The following is a 19,017-nucleotide window of genomic DNA, read 5'->3' as shown; positions in this document are numbered from 1 at the left end:
TAGAGAAGTGATTGTTAGGAAGAGATAGACTTATAACAGGGGAAATAGTAGTGGAAACCCCCGTAAGTATATATTATAGTACTCTTACAATGCTCTAGACCACCAGAGATGTTAACATTATCTCCCTCACTACCTGAGACCACCAGGGAATTTATAATAAAACTACTAACTACTCTACCATCAGGGATATTAACATCTTACACCTCGGAATTTGTCGTAAAGTTCTTCATTACTCTAAACGACCAGTGTCCTCGCTAGCAGTCCCCTCACCTCCATAGACCATGAGGACTCCAGTAATCCGCCCGCTGATGCCTCACGCCGTCAGTTACTTTACCAGCATAGCCATTACTACACCACTCGTGAAGGCATCACTCTACTAGATTAGTACAGATGTGTCCATGGTGATTTACTAATTGTCTATCACTGCCCTTAACTGCCAGGACGGCCTCCATTAAACCCTTCTTCTCCACTGATCACCAGTGGTTTAACCCTGCTGTTGTCTTCGGTCAAATACGACCGACCTTGAACTTCAATATTCTTTAAAATATTCAAGACGCAGCTCTGAAACCCGTGGCCGGCCAACCCATCCTCATTTAAGTCAATCAACCACAAGTTTCAGAACCGCATCTTGAACACCTGAAAAAATACCAAAGTTCAAAATCGGTCTACCCAGACCGAAGACAACAGCAGAGTTAACCAGATAATTGCTCTATAATTCACTACACTATGGCAGGAGGTCGTGTTCCGGGGAAAACTTGATGGCACAACATGAGAACTTGCAGAGGTTTCTTAACAGGCAGGGGTGATATGAAAAGATATCATGAAAATGACTAAACCTCACCCATTACATCTTCCATGGTGTCTTTGATCTTTTCAAACTTCTTTAGAGTCTCTTGCTCCATCTTGATCTGAATACACCAATCTATTCAGGAGAAAGAGCGTTGGGTTATATGGAAATGAGATCCTGAGAGCCTTCACTGTGTGTCCGTTTATCAATAATCGGCAGCATGCCCTGCAGATCTGTGCAGAGATCAGGCTCACTTTACTGCCTGCTGTTCATAGTAGTCCACCTATGATATCTATTATCTGGGAAAGGAGGAGGTACCAAGGTCATATCACTGGGCCCTGGTACCTGAGGGGTCTCAAAGGTCCCTCTACAACATAAGGAGACACCAGTAATATGACTGACACATGGTAGGTGGGAGCCGGTCACAGATTTTGCATTAGGGTCCAGAAGCTTAACATTTTCTGAGAATAAGATGATTATTCCAGGATTTACTTACCTCGACTATTATCCTTGTGCAGTGCTGATCCCTCACACCTTGGTGGATGATGTCCCTCAGATTGTCTGCACCATCCTCCCTGGTTGTGGCCTCATTATGTCTTCATTCTGTGACGGGAATCGTTCTTGTCCTTCTGTTGCCCACCTGTCACTGGAGACTGAAGTCTGTAGATGTGAACCTGAGAAGATCCTCATTCTTATCTCTCCAGGAAATAAGAGAGAGTTTTCTTGGATGAGTCCAATGTTCAGTTCTAAACCCGAGATACGAGGGAGATGTCAGCAGAGGAGTTCACGGGAGGGGAATTCACAAACATCTCAACATAAGACGAAGGCCCAGAGGAGGATGGAGGAGAGTATCCAAAACAAGGATAACAGGAGCGCAACGAGCCACAAAGTGATCCAGTACTGAACTCAGGAGAAAGAGAGAGCAGACACCTGACTTAATGGAGATAATGGAGGAGCAAGAAGCTAATGGAGGAGCAAGAAGCTCCTCCATTATTACTCTAATTCTGATGACTGTCCCCCATGAAAATCCTAAGAGAACGAGACCAGGTTTTTACTGGTCAATATCACTTCCGAAAGTTAAAAAAATATTGATGACTTCTGCACAACCAGAACTACCCATCCTCTGTCTCCTATAGATATAATGAAGCATGGAGGCCCAAACACTAAAGTTTAATAGCCCCAGACTCATTAATAGGGATGGGCGAACGTGTGCTCAATGATACTCAGTTATCACGAGTAGCACGATGCTAGGATGTCCTCGTTTCTCGGTAATGGGGGGTGCTCGATGTAAAACTCAAATCCCCGCTCGCATCTTGGATGCCTGTTACGCAGCCAATAAGCATGTGGGGATTGCCTATGAGTCATAGTAACATAGTAACATAGTTAGTAAGGCCGAAAAAAGCCATTTGTCCATCCAGTTCAGCCTATATTCCGTCATAATAAATCCCCAGATCTACGTCCTTCTACAGAACCTAATAATTGTATGATACAATATTGTTCTGCTCCAGGAAGACATCCAGGCCTCTCTTGAACCCCTCGACTGAGTTCGCCATCACCACCTCCTCAGGCAAGCAATTCCAGATTCTCACTGCCCTAACAGTAAAGAATCCTCTTCTATGTTGGTGGAAAAACCTTCTCTCCTCCAGACGCAAAGAATGCCCCCTTGTGCCCGTCACCTTCCTTGGTATAAACAGATCCTCAGCGAGATATTTGTATTGTCCCCTTATATACTTATACATGGTTATTAGATCGCCCCTCAGTCGTCTTTTTTCTAGACTAAATAATCCTAATTTCGCTAATCTATCTGGGTATTGTAGTTCTCCCATCCCCTTTATTAATTTTGTTGCCCTCCTTTGTACTCTCTCTAGTTCCACTGTATTCTCTGTATTCACTGAGTCACTGTATTCTCGTAGCCATCTTGGTTGTGGCATTACTGTGACTGGCCGTCTAACATCAGAGGTTCTAGAAGGACAGGCACCGGACACTGACGACATTGCTCAGCTCTGTGACACTTCATATTGGAGGGACAGAGTGCTTGTCCTGTCCTGTGTGTGCACAGAATAATGAATCAGAGTCCTGTAGTGTAGATACTGGTGCTGAAGTTGAGCCGTCATACTAACAGCCCCTCCAAGGCATCACATACAATATGCATATAGCCTAGGGAGGGGCAGAGAGTCGCAGGAGCAGGGAGAGTGACAGAATCCAGTCCATAGGCAGGGATTAGGCCTGTGCAGTCCGTTGGGAAATACAGCTCTGGCAAAAATGAAGAGACAGACTCCTATACAGAAAATAAATACCAGAATAATAATCTTATATAGTCAATGAATACAACCAAAATATATAACATCAAAAAATATTCATCTGACCAATTTAGATAACCAATAATTTTTTATTTAAACATAATAAAATATCACCATAACACTGCAAAAAAATGGAAACTTTATTGATATTGCTATAAAACATTTTTACTTATTAAAAAAATCCCTCCCTGACGAAGCGGAAAGCGAAACGTGCGTTGGAGTGGTGTGTGCAGGGCAGCGGCGTCCGGATACTGGTTGGTATTGTGGTTACTTTTCTGTGGCACTTGGTCTATACAATTTATATATGGCACAAATTGTTTTGGTTCTGGTCTAAGTTATTGTGGCTCAAAGCACTAATAATTATCTATTATATATTGATGCACTTTGCACAAATTATTTTGTTTTTAGCACTAATCTTTTTTGATATGTATTTTCACTGGATTATATGAATTTGTCGGTTTTTATTTATATTTATTAGTAACATAGTAACATAGTTAGTAAGGCCGAAAAAAGACATTTGTCCATCCAGTTCAGCCTATATTCCATTATAATAAATACCCAGATCTACGTCCTTCTACAGAACCTAATAATTGTATGATACAATATTGTTCTGCTCCAGGAAGACATCCAGGCCTCTCTTGAACCCCTCGACTGAGTTCGCCATCACCACCTCCTCAGGCAAGCAATTCCAGATTCTCACTGCCCTAACAGTAAAGAATCCTCTTCTATGTTGGTGGAAAAACCTTCTCTCCTCCAGACGCAAAGAATGCCCCCTTGTGCCCGTCACCTTCCTTGGTATAAACAGATCCTCAGCGAGATATTTGTATTGTCCCCTTATATACTTATACATGGTTATTAGATCGCCCCTCAGTCGTCTTTTTTCTAGACTAAATAATCCTAATTTCGCTAATCTATCTGGGTATTGTAGTTCTCCCATCCCCTTTATTAATTTTGTTGCCCTCCTTTGTACTCTCTCTAGTTCCATTATATCCTTCCTGAGCACCGGTGCCCAAAACTGGACACAGTACTCCATGTGCGGTCTAACTAGGGATTTGTACAGAGGCAGTATAATGCTCTCATCATGTGTATCCAGACCTCTTTTAATGCACCCCATGATCCTGTTTGCCTTGGCAGCTGCTGCCTGGCACTGGCTGCTCCAGGTAAGTTTATCATTAACTAGGATCCCCAAGTCCTTCTCCCTGTCAGATTTACCCAGTGGTTTCCCGTTCAGTGTGTAATGGTGATATTGATTCCCTCTTCCCATGTGTATAACCTTACATTTATCATTGTTAAACCTCATCTGCCACCTTTCAGCCCAAGTTTCCAACTTATCCAGATCCATCTGTAGCAGAATACTATCTTCTCTTGTATTAACTGCTTTACATAGTTTTGTATCATCTGCAAATATCGATATTTTACTGTGTAAACCTTCTACCAGATCATTAATGAATATGTTGAAGAGAACAGGTCCCAATACCGACCCCTGCGGTACCCCACTGGTCACAGCGACCCAGTTAGAGACTATACCATTTATAACCACCCTCTGCTTTCTATCACTAAGCCAGTTACTAACCCATTTACACACATTTTCCCCCAGACCAAGCATTCTCATTTTGTGTACCAACCTCTTGTGCGGCACGGTATCAAACGCTTTGGAAAAATCAAGATATACCACGTCCAATGACTCACCGTGGTCCAGCCTATAGCTTACCTCTTCATAAAAACTGATTAGATTGGTTTGACAGGAGCGATTTCTCATAAACCCATGCTGATATGGAGTTAAACAGTTATTCTCATTGAGATAATCCAGAATAACATCCCTCAGAAACCCTTCAAATATTTTACCAACAATAGAGGTTAGACTTACTGGCCTATAATTTCCAGGTTCACTTTTAGAGCCCTTTTTGAATATTGGCACCACATTTGCTATGCGCCAGTCCTGCGGAACAGACCCTGTCGCTATAGAGTCACTAAAAATAAGGAATAATGGTTTATCTATTACATTACTTAGTTCTCTTAGTACTCGTGGGTGTATGCCATCCGGACCCGGAGATTTATCTATTTTAATCTTATTTAGCCGGTTTCGCACCTCTTCTTGGGTTAGATTGGTGACCCTTAATATAGGGTTTTCATTGTTTCTTGGGATTTCACCTAGCATTTCATTTTCCACCGTGAATACCGTGGAGAAGAAGGTGTTTAATATGTTAGCTTTTTCCTCGTCATCTACAACCATTCTTTCCTCACTATTTTTTAAGGGGCCTACATTTTCAGTTTTTATTCTTTTACTATTGATATAGTTGAAGAACAGTTTGGGATTAGTTTTACTCTCCTTAGCAATGTGCTTCTCTGTTTCCTTTTTGGCAGCTTTAATTAGTTTTTTAGATAAAGTATTTTTCTCCCTATAGTTTTTTAGAGCTTCAATGGTGCCATCCTGCTTTAGTAGTGCAAATGCTTTCTTTTTACTGTTAATTGCCTGTCTTACTTCTTTGTTTAGCCACATTGGGTTTTTCCTATTTCTAGTCCTTTTATTCCCACAAGGTATAAACCGCTTACACTGCCTATTTAGGATGTTCTTAAACATTTCCCATTTATTATCTGTATTCTCATTTCTGAGGATATTGTCCCAGTCTACCAGATTAAGGGCATCTCTAAGCTGTTCAAACTTTGCCTTCCTAAAGTTCAGTGTTTTTGTGACTCCCTGACAAGTCCCCCTAGTGAAAGACAGGTGAAACTGTACAATATTGTGGTCGCTATTTCCTAAATGCCCAACCACCTGCAGATTTGTTATTCTGTCAGGTCTATTAGATAGTATTAGGTCTAAAAGTGCTGCTCCTCTGGTTGGATTCTGCACCAATTGTGAAAGATAATTTTTCTTGGTTATTAGCAGAAACCTGTTGCCTTTATGGGTTTCACAGGTTTCTGTTTCCCAGTTAATATCCGGGTAGTTAAAGTCCCCCATAACCAGGACCTCATTATGGGTTGCAGCTTCATCTATCTGCTTTAGAAGTAGACTTTCCATGCTTTCTGTTATATTTGGGGGTTTGTAACAGACCCCAATGAGAATTTTGTTACCATTTTTCCCTCCATGAATTTCAACCCATATGGACTCGACATCCTCATTCCCTTCGCTAATATCCTCCCTTAAAGTGGACTTTAGACAAGACTTTACATAGAGACAAACCCCTCCTCCTCTCCGATTTTTACGATCCTTTCTAAACAGACTGTAACCCTGTAAGTTAACTGCCCAGTCATAGCTTTCATCTTAACCATGTCTCGGTTATTCCCACTATGTCAAAGTTACCTGTAGATATTTCTGCTTCTAGTTCTTCCATCTTGTTTGTCAGGCTTCTGGCGTTTGCGAGCATGCAGTTCAGAGGATTTTGTTTTGTTCCAATCTCCTCACTGTGGATTGTTTTAGAAATGTTCTTACCTCCTTTCTGAGTATGTTTTCCTGGGTCGTCTTTGTTCGAGTCTAATGTTTTTCTTCCCGTCCCCTCTTCTTCTAGTTTAACGCCCTCCTGATGAGTGTAGCGAGTCTTCTGGCGAATGTGTGTTTCCCAGGTTTGTTGAGGTGTAGCACTTTGCACTTTGATTATGGTTAATGAATGAAATGTTTCTGCTAATAAATTATATGTTATTTATAGTATAATTTGTGTATATGTATACTATGCACATTGATTAACCCCTATCTGACCTTGGACGGGATAGTACGTCCGAGGTCAGAAGCCCCGCTTTGATGCAGGGCTCCGGCGGTGAGCCCGCATCAAAGCCGGGACATGTCAGCTGTTTTGAACAGCTGACATGTGCCCGTAATAGGCGCGGGCAGAATCGCGATCTGCCCGCACCTATTAACTAGTTAAATGCCGCTGTCAAATGCAGACAGCGGCATTTAACTACCACTTCCGGCCGGGTGGCCGGAAATGACGTCATCGCCGACCCCCGTCACATGATCGGGGGTCGGCGATGCATCAGGATGGTAACCATATAGGTCCTTGAGACCTCTATGGTTACTGATCACCGGTGGCTGTGAGCGCCCCCCCTGTGGTCGGCGCTCACAGCACACCTCCATTTCTGCTACATAGCAGCGATCGGCAGATCGCTGCTATGTAGCAGAGCCGATCGCGTTGTGCCTGCTTCTAGCCTCTCATGGAGGCTATTGAAGCATGGCAAAAGCAAAAAAAAAAGTTGAAAGAAATGTTAAAAAAAAAATAAAAAAATAAAAGTTTAAATCACCCCCCTTTCGCCCCAATCAAAATAAATCAATAAAAAAAATATCAAATCTACACATATTTGGTATCGCCGCGCTCAGAATCGCCCGATCTATCAATTAAAAAAAAGCATTAACCTGATCGCTAAACAGCGTAGTGGGAAAAAAATTAGAAACACCAGAATTACGTTTTTTTGGTCGCCGCGACATTGCATTAAAATGCAATAACGGGCGATCAAAAGAACGTATCTGCACCAAATTGCTATCATTAAAAACGTCATCTCGGCACGCAAAAAATAAGCCCTCAACCGACCCTAGATCACGAAAAATGGAGACGCTACGAGTATCGGAAAATGGCGCAATTTTTTTTTTTTTTTTTAGCAAAGTTTGGAATTTTTTTTCACCACTTAGATAAAAAATAACCTAGACATGTTAGGTGTCTATGAACTCGTACTGACCTGGAGAATCATAATGGCAGGATAGTTTTAGCATTTAGTGAACCAAGCAAAAAAGCCAAACAAAAAACAAGTGTGGGACTGCACTTTTTTTGCAATTTGACCGCACTTGGAATTTTTTTCCCGTTTTCTAGTACACGACATGCTAAAACCAATGATGTCATTCAAAAGTACAACTCGTCCCGCAAAAAATAAGCCCTCACATAGCCATATTGACGGAAAAATAAAAAAGTTATGGCTCTGGGAAGGAGGGGAATGAAAAACGAACACGGAAAAACGAAAAATCCCAAGGTCATGAAGGGGTTAAGTACACTGATTGCCATTTTGTGCCAATCAGTTTCTGTATGCCCTGCCCTGTGCATACATAGGTTTCGTGGTTGACCCCCATATTTTATGTATATCTATTTAAAAAAAAATAATAAATACATTTTTTTTATATCAATATCAATAAAGTTTCCATTTTTTGCAGTGTTATTGTGATATTTTATTATGTTTAAATAAAAAAATTATTGGTTATCTACATCGGTCGGATGAATATTTTTTGAGGTTATAAAAATGAAGAGACCACTGCAAAATGTCTAATTTTTCTCTTCATAGGTATATTTTTGAGTAAAATGTAAATTGTTATTTTAGTCTATAAACTTCTGACAACATGTCTCCGAATTTCCAAGCAATAAATTTTGTATTTTTTTCTGAAAAGGAGAAGTGGTCAAAATAAAAAAAACCCAGTACTTTCAGACCTCAAATAATGCAAAGAAAACAAGTTCATAATCTTTTAGAAGCAAGAATGTTTGAACTCAGGAAGAGCAGAGTGCAAATTACCTACAGAAGGGAAAGTGTGCTGAAGAAAGGAAAGATCCCAGAGTGAGTAAAGTAAACCGCTAAATGCAAAATAAAGAACAAAGTAAATACCGTTAGTTAATATGCCACCTTCTACCCCAAAAGAAACAGAAGATAGGTGAAGAGCAAAGAAACAATAAAGAGATAAACTCTAGCTAGAATTTCACTGACTGTCTTTAAGCTACAAGAAATGCCAGCAGGGGAAAGAATATGAAGCTGCATCCGTAAGGTGATAGATCAAATGAAAACACCTGTGTTATGCGGAACGGCCTGAGGTGAGAATAATCAGATCTAAACACCTGGAGAAAAGATGTGCCCGCTATGGCACGAGAAAACACAAAACACAGGTTCAACAGTTCAAACCAAGGAAAGTGACAATGCTATAGAAATATGTAAAGAAGAATAGAGAAAAAAGATCTAGAAGATCAGATAAGAAAAAGAAGAGAAGGAAAACTACAAGGAAATGAAAATATGAATAGAATGATGGCGGGAAAGAAGAAATTATTGATAAGACATAAATGAGCTAAAAGGACAAATACAGCAAAGAGACGTTCGCAATGGTGGATCTTGAGGGACGTGATGCGAGTCATACAAAAGATTAATAAGCGCGGTCAGTGATCTACACTTGTTGATCTTTCATTACTCACGTTTTCACGCCGAGTTTTCAGTTGATTTCCGAGACTCCCATCAATAAAAGAAGCAGGATGATTTCTGAGTAACTAGTGGTACCTCGCATTTCATAGAGCAGACGAGGTTTGGAAATGGAGAAAGATCAGTTATTGGCGGTCTCATCTGTAGCTTGTATCTACACATCTGAGGATGGGTTGATGTGGTGGATCATGTCAGCTTTGTCCATGTGTGACCACGGCAGATATGGAGATTAGGGTAAGGAGAAATGAGGCAGGAACGTAATATAGGGTCATTGTGTGACACAAGGGACAATATTTCTAAAACTGTCCAAGGTCCATGGTCCACCTGGACACCTGTCAATAAGATAATGTGTAAAAGGTAGAACACAGTCATTTGTGCACAATCCTATCTCAGAGTAATAAGGAAACAAAGAAATAGCCATGATAGTTCTGTATATAATACAAGTTTCTAATCTAACATGGCCGTATCATGCAAAGCATGTAGTCCCGTAAGGAAGGACTGTCCCTCAGCCGATGGTAATCACCCACCTGATGGAAAGTTCCCGAAGTAGCTGATTATCAGGACATGAACGTACCCGATCCTCATGGAAGACTCTTTAGTTGATCGTTTTTCTTTCTCAGTAACTTCAGGTCCATCTTGTCATCATGTGACACCAGCAGTAAGTCAGCGGCCTGTTCCACCATGCTGTGCTGTTCCTGTAGGACGCTCGCTCTCCGGTTATCACTACTGTCCTGCAGATCATCAATGATCACTAGAACATTCTCCTTCTCCATTCTCCAATCAGGAAGGACTATCGATTGTGAGCTCCATTGGGGACAGCGATGATAATGTCTGTAAAGCGCTGCGGAATATGTTAGCGCTATATAAAAATAAAGATTAATTATTATTATCATAGCCTATATAAAAGCCAAGGCAGGGAATGCAGCTGCCAGCTGAGATGACTCTGGATAGCCATAGGATGTCACAGCTCACAGTTTAGTCACAGAGATCAGCAAAGAAAGATTGAAAACCATTTTTTGCACAAAGGGTGAAAAAATTCTGCAAAGTGGTGACATAACGGAGAAGAAGAGAGGAATGGCACCGAACACTTGGGAGACAGGCTGTAGGTGAGCATATTTATACACTCACACTACATTACATGCTTGTGCCCACACAGAAATAAAAAGGTTAATGGGAAGCTTCTGTTGTAGGAGATTTCCTGCTTTCATCATTTCGACCACAGACAAGGCTTGTACCAGACACGACAACGTGACAAAGCGTCAGAACAAGCAGAGTCATCAGGGAAGATCCTGCAATCACCATCAGTTGGTTCCTAATTTGTCCCTACATTATAATGCTCTCAAATGAGCAAGTGAGCTGTGAGATCTTATATAGACAGGTCTGTGCCTTGCACAATTCTGTCTCTGAGCTCCATGGCCAGTTCCTTTGGCCTCATGATTCTCATTTGATCTGACATGCCCTGTGAGCTGTGAGATCTTATATAGATAGGTGTGCGCCTGGCCACAATTCTGTCTCTGAGCTCCTTGGCCAGTTCCTTTGGCCTCATGATTCTCCTTTGGTCTGCCATGCCCTGTGAGCTGTGAGATCTTATATAGACAGGTGTGCGCCTGGCCACAATTCTGTCTCTGAGCTCCTTGGCCAGGTCCTTTGGCCTCATGATTCTCCTTTGGTCTGACATGCCCTGTGAGCTGTGAGATCGTATATAGATAGGTGTGCGCCTGGCCACAATTCTGTCTCTGAGCTCCTTGGCCAGTTCCTTTGGCCTCATGATTCTCCTTTGGTCTGACATGCCCTGTGAGCTGTGAGATCTTATATAGACAGGTGTGCGCCTGGCCACAATTCTGTCTCTGAGCTCCTTGGCCAGGTCCTTTGGCCTCATAATTCTCCTTTGGTCTGACATGCCCTGTGAGCTGTGAGATCTTATATAGATAGGTGTGCGCCTGGCCACAATTCTGTCTCTGAGCTCCTTGGCCAGTTCCTTTGGCCTCATGATTCTCCTTTGGTCTGACATGCACTGTGAGATCTTATATAGACAGGTGTGCGCCTGGCCACAATTCTGTCTCTGAGCTCCTTGGCCAGGTCCTTTGGCCTCATGATTCTCATTTGGTCTGACATGCACTGTGAGCTGTGAGATCTTATATAGACAGGTGTGCGCCTGGCCACAATTCTGTCTCTGAGCTCCTTGGCCAGGTCCTTTGGCCTCATGATTCTCCTTTGGTCTGACATGCCCTGTGAGCTGTGAGATCTTATATAGACAGGTGTGCGCCTGGCCACAATTCTGTCTCTGAGCTCCTTGGCCAGGTCCTTTGGCCTCATGATTCTCATTTGGTCTGACATGCACTGTGAGCGGTGAGGTCTTATATAGACAGGTGTGCGCCTGGCCACAATTCTGTCTCTGAGCTCCTTGGCCAGGTCCTTTGGCCTCATGATTCTCATTTGGTCTGACATGCACTGTGAGCTGTGAGATCTTATATAGACAGGTGTGCGCCTGGCCACAATTCTGTCTCTGAGCTCCTTGGCCAGTTCCTTTGGCCTCATGATTCTCATTAGGTCTGACATGCACTGTGAGCTGTGAGGTCTTATATAGACAGGTGTGCGCAGCTCCAAATCAAGTCCCATCAGTTTAATTACACACAGCTGGCCTCCAATGAAGGAACAGAACCATCTCAAGGAGGATCACAAGGAAATGGACAGCATGTGACTTAGATATGAGTGTCTGAGCAAAGGGACTGAATACTTATGACATGTGATATTTCAGTTTTTCTTTTTTATTAAATTTGCAAAAATTTCTACATTTCTGTTTTGTTCAGGCAAGATGGGTGCAGAGAGCACATTAATGAGAAAAAATGAACTTTTTTAAATTTACCAAGCGGCTGCAATGAGACAAAGAGTGAGAAATATAAAGGGGTCTGAATACTTTCCATTCCCACTGTGACTCAGGATCAGCTAGTAGCAAACTCCAATTATCAGCTTTGCATCATTGCCCTCCCCATGTATATTTACCCACAGTGACTCTACACTGCCACAGCTCCCTACAATGTCTTCAGGTTTTAAGTTGTATTCACCCCCTTAACGACCTATGACATGCTATGTCCGTCATAGGTCCTCTCTCCCTCTTTGGTGCTGGCTCCAGCTATGAGCCCGCATCTTTTCCAGCAAGGGTGGAATGGCGATCCATTCATGGCTGTTAACTAGTTAAATGCTGCTGTCAATCTCTGACAGGGGCATTTAACTCGCACAAACTGGATGCCCATTGACACCCCTGTCACATGATGGGGCACCAAAGGGTTGGAATGACAACCCGTGTTCTGCAGGAGACCCTTGTGATTGTCATTGTTGAACTGTTATGAGCGTCGCCCAGCAGTTGTCGCTTATAGCAGATGAGCATTTCCCCTGCACACCGAAGGGCTGAAGCCCTATAGGCAGCACAGGCGATCGGATGATCACAGCTTCTAATCTCCCATGGAGACTACTGAAGCAAGAAAAAAGTAAAAAAATATATATATTAAAAAAATTAATAAAATAATATTATTTATTTATATAGCACCATTAACTCCATGGTGCTGTACATGAGAAGGGGTTACGTACAGAGTTTTAGATATCATTTACAGTAAACAAGTTTACAGTGACAGACTGGTACAGAGGGGAGAGGACCCTGTCCTTGCTGACTTACATTCTATGGGATAGTGGGGAAGAGACAGAAGGTCGGGGGAGCGGCAGCTCTGGTGGTGGGTGAGGCGGCAGCTCGGGTGGTTGATGAGGCAGCTGCTCAGGTGGTTGGTGAGGCGGCAGCTCTGGCGGTGGTGACGCGGCAGCTCGGGTGGTTGATGACGCGGCAGCTCCGGCCGTTGGTGATGCGGCAGAATGGTTATTGCAGGCTGTAGGCTTTTCCTGAAGAGATGAGTTTTCAAGTTCCGTCTGAAGGAGCCAAGGGTGGTGGATAATCAGATGTGTTGAGGCGTGGAATTCCAGAGGATGGGGGATATTCGGTAGAAATCTTGTGAGGAGCGAATAAGTGTGGAGGAGAGAAGGAGGTCTTGGGAGGACCGGAGATCACGTGAGGGAAGATATTGGGAGATTAGTTCAGAGATATAGGGAGGGGACAGGTTGTGGATGGCTTTGTAGATCAGTGTTAGTAGTTTGAACTGGATTCGTTGGGGAATTGGGAGACAGTGGAGGGATTTGCAGAGGGGAGAAGCAGGGGAGTAGCGAGGAGAGAGGTGGATTAGCCGGGCAGCAGAGTTAAGGACGGACTGGAGTGGTGCAAGGGAGTTAGTGGGGAGGCCACAGAGGAGGGTGTTGCAGAAATCGAGGTGGGAGATGATGAGGGCATGCACAAGAGTTTTAGTAGATTGTGGGCTGAGGAAGGGACGGATTCTGGCAATATTTTTGAGTTGGAGGCGACAGGAGGTGGCAAGAGTTTGGACGTGAGGTTTGAAGGACAGGGCAGAGTCGAGAGTTACCCCGAGGCAGCGGATTTCAGGTGTGGGAGAGAGCGTGATGCCGTTTGCCATAATAGATAGGTCAGGTAGGGGGAATACGTGAGATGGGGGAAAGATGATGAGTTCGGTTTTGTCTACATTGAGTTTTAGGAAGCGAGAGGTGAAGAAGGAGGATATGGCTGACAGACACTTCGGGATTCTGGACAGCGGAGAGGTGACATCTGGGCCAGAGAGGTAGATCTGAGTATCGTCCACATACAGGTGGTACTGGAAGCCGTGGGACTTTATGAATTGTCCTAGGCCAAGAGTATAGATGGAAAAAAGTAGGGGCCCTAGGACAGAGCCTTGAGGGACTGCAACAGAGAGCGGGCGGGATGAGGAGGTAGTGTGGGAGTGGGAAACGCTATATGTGCGGTCGGAAGGGTATGAAGCAATCCAGGATAGGGCAAGGTCTTTGATACCAAGGGAAGAAAGAATCTGTAGCAGTAGGCAGTGGTCGACTGTGTTGAAGGCAGAGGACAGGTCAAGAAGGAGGAGGATGGAGAACTGTCTGTTAGCTTTGGCTGTAAGTCATTAGTAATTTTGGACAGTTCAGTTTCGGTGGAGTGGTGGGGGCGGAAGCCAGATTGGAGGTTGTCAAGGAGAGAGTTAGATGAGAGGAGGGAGGAAAGTTGAGCATGGACATGCTGCTCAAGGAGTTTGGAAGCAAACGGGAGCAGTGATATGGGGCGATAGCTGGCAGCTGATAAAAGTTCCTCTCACCCCCCTTTTGCCCCATTTAAAATAAAACAATTAAAAAAAAAAAAGCACATATTTAAATCGCCCGATCTATCAAAATATAAAAAGAATTAATCCGCTTGGTAAACAGCGTAACGAGAAAAAAAGTCAGAACCCCGCATTACCTTTTTTTGGTTGCTGCAACATTTTAATAAAATGCAAAAACAGGTGTTCAAAAGATTGCATCTGCACAAAAATGGCATCAATAGAACGTCTGCTCTGCATGCAAAAAATAAGCCCTCACATGCCCATATTGATAGAAAAATATAAAGTTATGGCTCTGGGAAGAAGGGGATCAAAAACAGAAATACCCCTGGTATCTAAGGGGTTAATGAAAGTACACGCCCCTCCACCTTTTCTGCCTTTCCTGTCCTTCCTGAATGGAGTGGAACCATCTGTTTGTCACCCAGTCATGGCGTTCGTCCAGGCCGTCCTATTCTGTACGTGCTCCTCTTTTGTTATGTGGTTTCTCCTCTATCTTCTTAGAAACGCGTTGACAATTACATCTGCCGTTGTCTCCCCATCGCCTCCTGGATTCCTTTCTCCATCATTATTGGAAAACAGTATTAGTGTCTTCAGCAGAAAAGATTCATCCTCCATTGTATCCTTTCCTTTATTCCTTCATTCAATGACAGTGGACACAGTACAATAGATTATAGAATCTTCCCCAGAAATTTCACATTAACCCCTTATTCCTCAGCTATCATGGAACAATATGTCTCCTCCATACATCTGTGACATGGTCTCCCGCTACCTACCTACACGCAACCTTCGACCATCTCAAGATCTCCTTCTCTACTCCTCTCTCATCTCTTCCTCCCACAACCGCATCCAAGATTTCTCCCGTGCTTCCCCCCTACTCTGGAACTCTCTACTCCAACACATCAGACTCTCACCTACCACGGAAACCTTCAAAAAGAACCTGAAGACCCACCTCTTCCGACAAGCCTACAACCTGCAATGATCCCCAGTTTACTGAACCGCCACATGACCAGCTCTACCCTCACCTAGTGTATCCTCACCCATCCCCTGTACACTGTGAGCCCTCACGGGCAGGGTCCTCTCTCCTCCTGTAGATTGTGAGCCCTCGCGGGCAGGGTCCTCTCTCCTCCTGTAGATTGTGAGCCCTCGCGGGCAGGGTCCTCTCTCCTCCTGTATCCTCACCCATCCCCTGTAGACTGTGAGCCCTTGCTGGCAGGGTCCTCTCTCCTCCTGTACTTGTGTGTTTTGTTTTACTCATGTTTATTGTACTTGTCTATATTTGCCCCATTCACATGTAAAGCGCCATGGAATAAATGGAGCTATAAAAATGAATAATAACAAAATAATAATAACAATATTTCAGTCTCTAGTTATTTTCATGTCAGACATTTCTTCATGTTGCTGATTTTGTCCATTGTCGATTTGCTCATTCTACTTCTGTGCTTGTCCTGATCCATGTTCTTCTTCTCAGATCTAGTGAAGAGGAAGATCTCTGCCACCATTGTCCCCAGACTCGGCTGTTTCTCCAGGATCTGCTGCTTCATCTTGTGTCCAATGTCATCCAAATCATCAATCACCACAATCACCTTCCTCTTCCCTGAAAAACAGTCACATGATATAGAAGGGAAAAGAGACAGACCTCCCCCCAAGAAAAAAAAAACAGTCACATGATATAGAAGGGAAAAGAGACAGACCTCACCCCAAGAAAAAAAAAACAGTCACATGATATAGAAGGGAAAAGAGACAGACCTCACCCCAAGAAAAGAAAAAACAAGCGACACTACTCTGTTCTCTGTCCTCCTGGACCTGTCTTCTGCCTTCGACACTGCGGACCACTCCCTTCTGCTACAGATTCTCTCATCTCTTGGCATCACAGACTTGGCCCTATCTCGGATCTTGTCATATCTGACAGATCGAACATTCAGTGTCTCCCTCCCCCACACCACCTCCTCACTTCGCCCTTTGTCAGTCGGTGTTCCTCAAGGCTCTGTTCTCGGACCCCTACTCTTCTCCATCTACACCTTCGGCCTGGGACAGCTCATAGAATCCCACGGTATGCAGTACCATCTCTACGCTGATGACACGCAGATCTACCTCTCCGGACCTGACCTCACCTCCTTACTTACCAAAATCCCACAATGTCTGCTATTTCGGCCTTCTTTTCTGCTCACTTTCTAAAACTGAACATGGACAAAACAGAATTCATCATCTTTCTCCCACCTCACTCTACCCCTCCACCAGACCTATCCATCAATGTCAATGGCTGCTCACTTTCCCCGGTCCCGCACGCCCGGTGCCTCAGGGTGATCCTCGACTCTGCACTCTCTTTCAAGCCACATATCCAAGCCCTTGCCTCCTCCTGCCGTCTCAAACTCAAAAATATTTCCCGAATCTGCGCATTCCTTGACCCAAACACCATAAAAACACTAGTCCATGCCCTCATCATCTCCCGCCTCGACTACTGCAACCTCCTACTCTCTGGACTCCCCTCTAGCACTCTGGCACCACTCCATTCCATCCTACACTCTGCTGCCCGACTAATCCACCTGTCTCCCCGCTATTCCTCAGCCTCTCCCATATGCCAAGCCCTTCACTGGCTCCCCATTGCCCAGAGACTCCAGTTCAAAACCCTTACCATGACGTACAAAGCCATCCACAACCTGTCTCCTCCATACATCTGTGACATGGTCTCCCGGTACCTACCTACACGCAACCTCCGATCCTCTCAAGATCTCGCATCCAAGACTTCTCCCGTGCTTCCGCCATACTGTGGAACTCTCTACCCCAAAACATCAGACTCTCGCCTACCACAGAAACCTTCAAAAAGAACCTGAAGACCCACCTCTTCCGACAAGCCTACAGCCTGCAGTGATCCTCAACCTACTGAACCGCCGCACAACCAGCTCTACCCTCTCCTACTGTATCCTCACCCATCCCCTGCAGACTGAGCCCTCGTGGGCAGGGTCCTCCCTCCTTATGTACCTGTGTGCCTTGTTTTTTGCTCAGGTTTAATGTATTTGTCTATATTTGCCCCGTATTCACATGTAAAGCGCCATGGAATAAATTACGCTATCTAATATATAAAGCTGAATGTGTGTATGTATGTGTGTGTGTGTATGTATGTATGTCCGGGATTGGCATCTGCACCGTCGCAGCTACAGACACAAAATTTTGCACACTCACACGTCTAGACCCCGAGAGCGTCATAGGCTTTGTTGTGAGGTGAAATTTTAACCCCGCGCGTTCCAATTCACCAAACAATTTTGCCCCTATCTACATAATGGGGAAAAAAGTGAAAGGAAAACTGTTGGAGGCGTCGCAGCTACAGCCAGAAAATTTTGCACAGTCACACGTCTGGACCCTGAGAGCATCATAGGCTATGTTGTGAGGTGAGATTTTAACCCCGCGCTTTCCAATTCACCAAACAATTTTGCCCCTATCTACATAATGGGGAAAAGTGAAAGGAAAAGTGTTGGAGGCAAATTGACAGCTGCCAGATGTGAACAAGCTGGACTTAAAGAGTGAGAGCGATGGCGCCAAAGAGTATATACCGTACAGTTGCTAAGGTGGGGCCCCGACATGAGATACTCACCACACACGGGGATATGAACACACACACAAAATGCGCCACACACTACCACGTGCTTGAACACATATACCACCCTCAGCACACATTTCACCACACATACACCAACCTCGCCACATAAAAGTCGAGACACAAAAGTCACCGCTCAAAACTCGCCACGCTCAAAACTCGCCACATGCAAAACTAGGCTCACGCAAAACTCGCCACAAGTGAAAAACTCACCTCATGGAAAACTCGCCACACGCAAAACTTGCACACGCGGAAAAATTGCCACATGCACAAAAGTTGCAACACATGCAAAAGTTGCCTCACACAAAACTTGCACATACTCAAAAGGCACCACACATAAAACTCGCCATGCGCAAAACTCGCCACACGCAAAACTCGCCATACGCAAAACTTGCTGCACAAAACTTGCTACACTAACCTGTCACATGCAACTCGACACAAAAAGTTGCTACACGCATGTTGCCACACAAAACTCTTCTCACAAAAGTCGCTACATGCATGTCGCCACACGCAACTCAACACACACGACTTGACAAACGAAACTCGCCCTAAAACACACACAAGTCTGGTATTATCCTTCAAAAATAAAAATCTGATTAATAAGCAGACAAACTACAAGAGCAACAAATGTACCATATAGGAAATACGGCAGCTGTCAGTCACATGACCTGTCTATTATGTGTATGTGTGAGCTAATATATACTGCCAGGGGGGAGGGCTTCCTGTTGGCTGGGGATTTATCAGGCTGCCAATTTAGCTTACAAATACTGAGGTAAAAATACTGAGCAAATAACGTGTTAACGAGGTCTAATACAGGAGGAGATGACACACAGGTATATACTATATACAGGGGAGATGACACACAGATATATACTATATACAGGAGAGATGACACACAGGTATATACTATACAGAGGAGGAGATGACATACAGGTACATACTATATACAGGAGGAGATGACATACAGGTATATATTATATA

At 43.9% G+C, this 19,017-nt stretch overlaps 2 protein-coding genes across 5 annotated transcripts in view; both read right to left on the bottom strand.

Annotated features, from left to right (window-relative positions):
* Positions 1-9,476, bottom strand: part of LOC138645676 (uncharacterized) — a 30,557-nt gene extending 21,081 nt beyond the window's left edge. The window contains exons 1-3 of one of the 3 annotated variants that reach the window (XM_069735137.1): positions 9,237-9,476; positions 1,284-1,533; positions 842-922 (exon numbers count right to left, since the gene is read on the bottom strand). Coding sequence is in view for 2 of the 3 variants with exons in the window: in XM_069735135.1 (XP_069591236.1) it covers positions 842-902 (61 nt within the window). In the remaining variant the exon portion in view is untranslated. Of the gene's footprint in view, positions 1-841; positions 923-1,283; positions 1,534-9,236 lie in introns of those variants that run through there. The other 2 variants (XM_069735135.1, XM_069735136.1) reach the window with 2 other exon arrangements.
* Positions 9,477-15,060: 5,584 nt separating this feature from the next.
* LOC138645675 (uncharacterized) overlaps positions 15,061-19,017 on the bottom strand; it is a 40,393-nt gene continuing 36,436 nt past the window's right edge. The window contains exon 12 of one of the 2 annotated variants that reach the window (XM_069735132.1): positions 15,061-16,038. In XM_069735132.1, coding sequence (XP_069591233.1) covers positions 15,818-16,038 — 221 coding nt within the window. In that variant the 3' untranslated portion in view covers positions 15,061-15,817. The remainder of the gene's footprint in view (positions 16,039-19,017) is intronic. The other variant, XM_069735133.1, reaches the window with a different exon arrangement.

This window comes from Ranitomeya imitator, chromosome 7, assembly GCF_032444005.1.
Source record: "Ranitomeya imitator isolate aRanImi1 chromosome 7, aRanImi1.pri, whole genome shotgun sequence".
Lineage (NCBI taxonomy): Eukaryota > Metazoa > Chordata > Amphibia > Anura > Dendrobatidae > Ranitomeya > Ranitomeya imitator.
The sequence above is the reverse complement of the archived record's forward strand: the minus strand, read 5'-3'. Positions and strand labels throughout refer to the sequence as shown.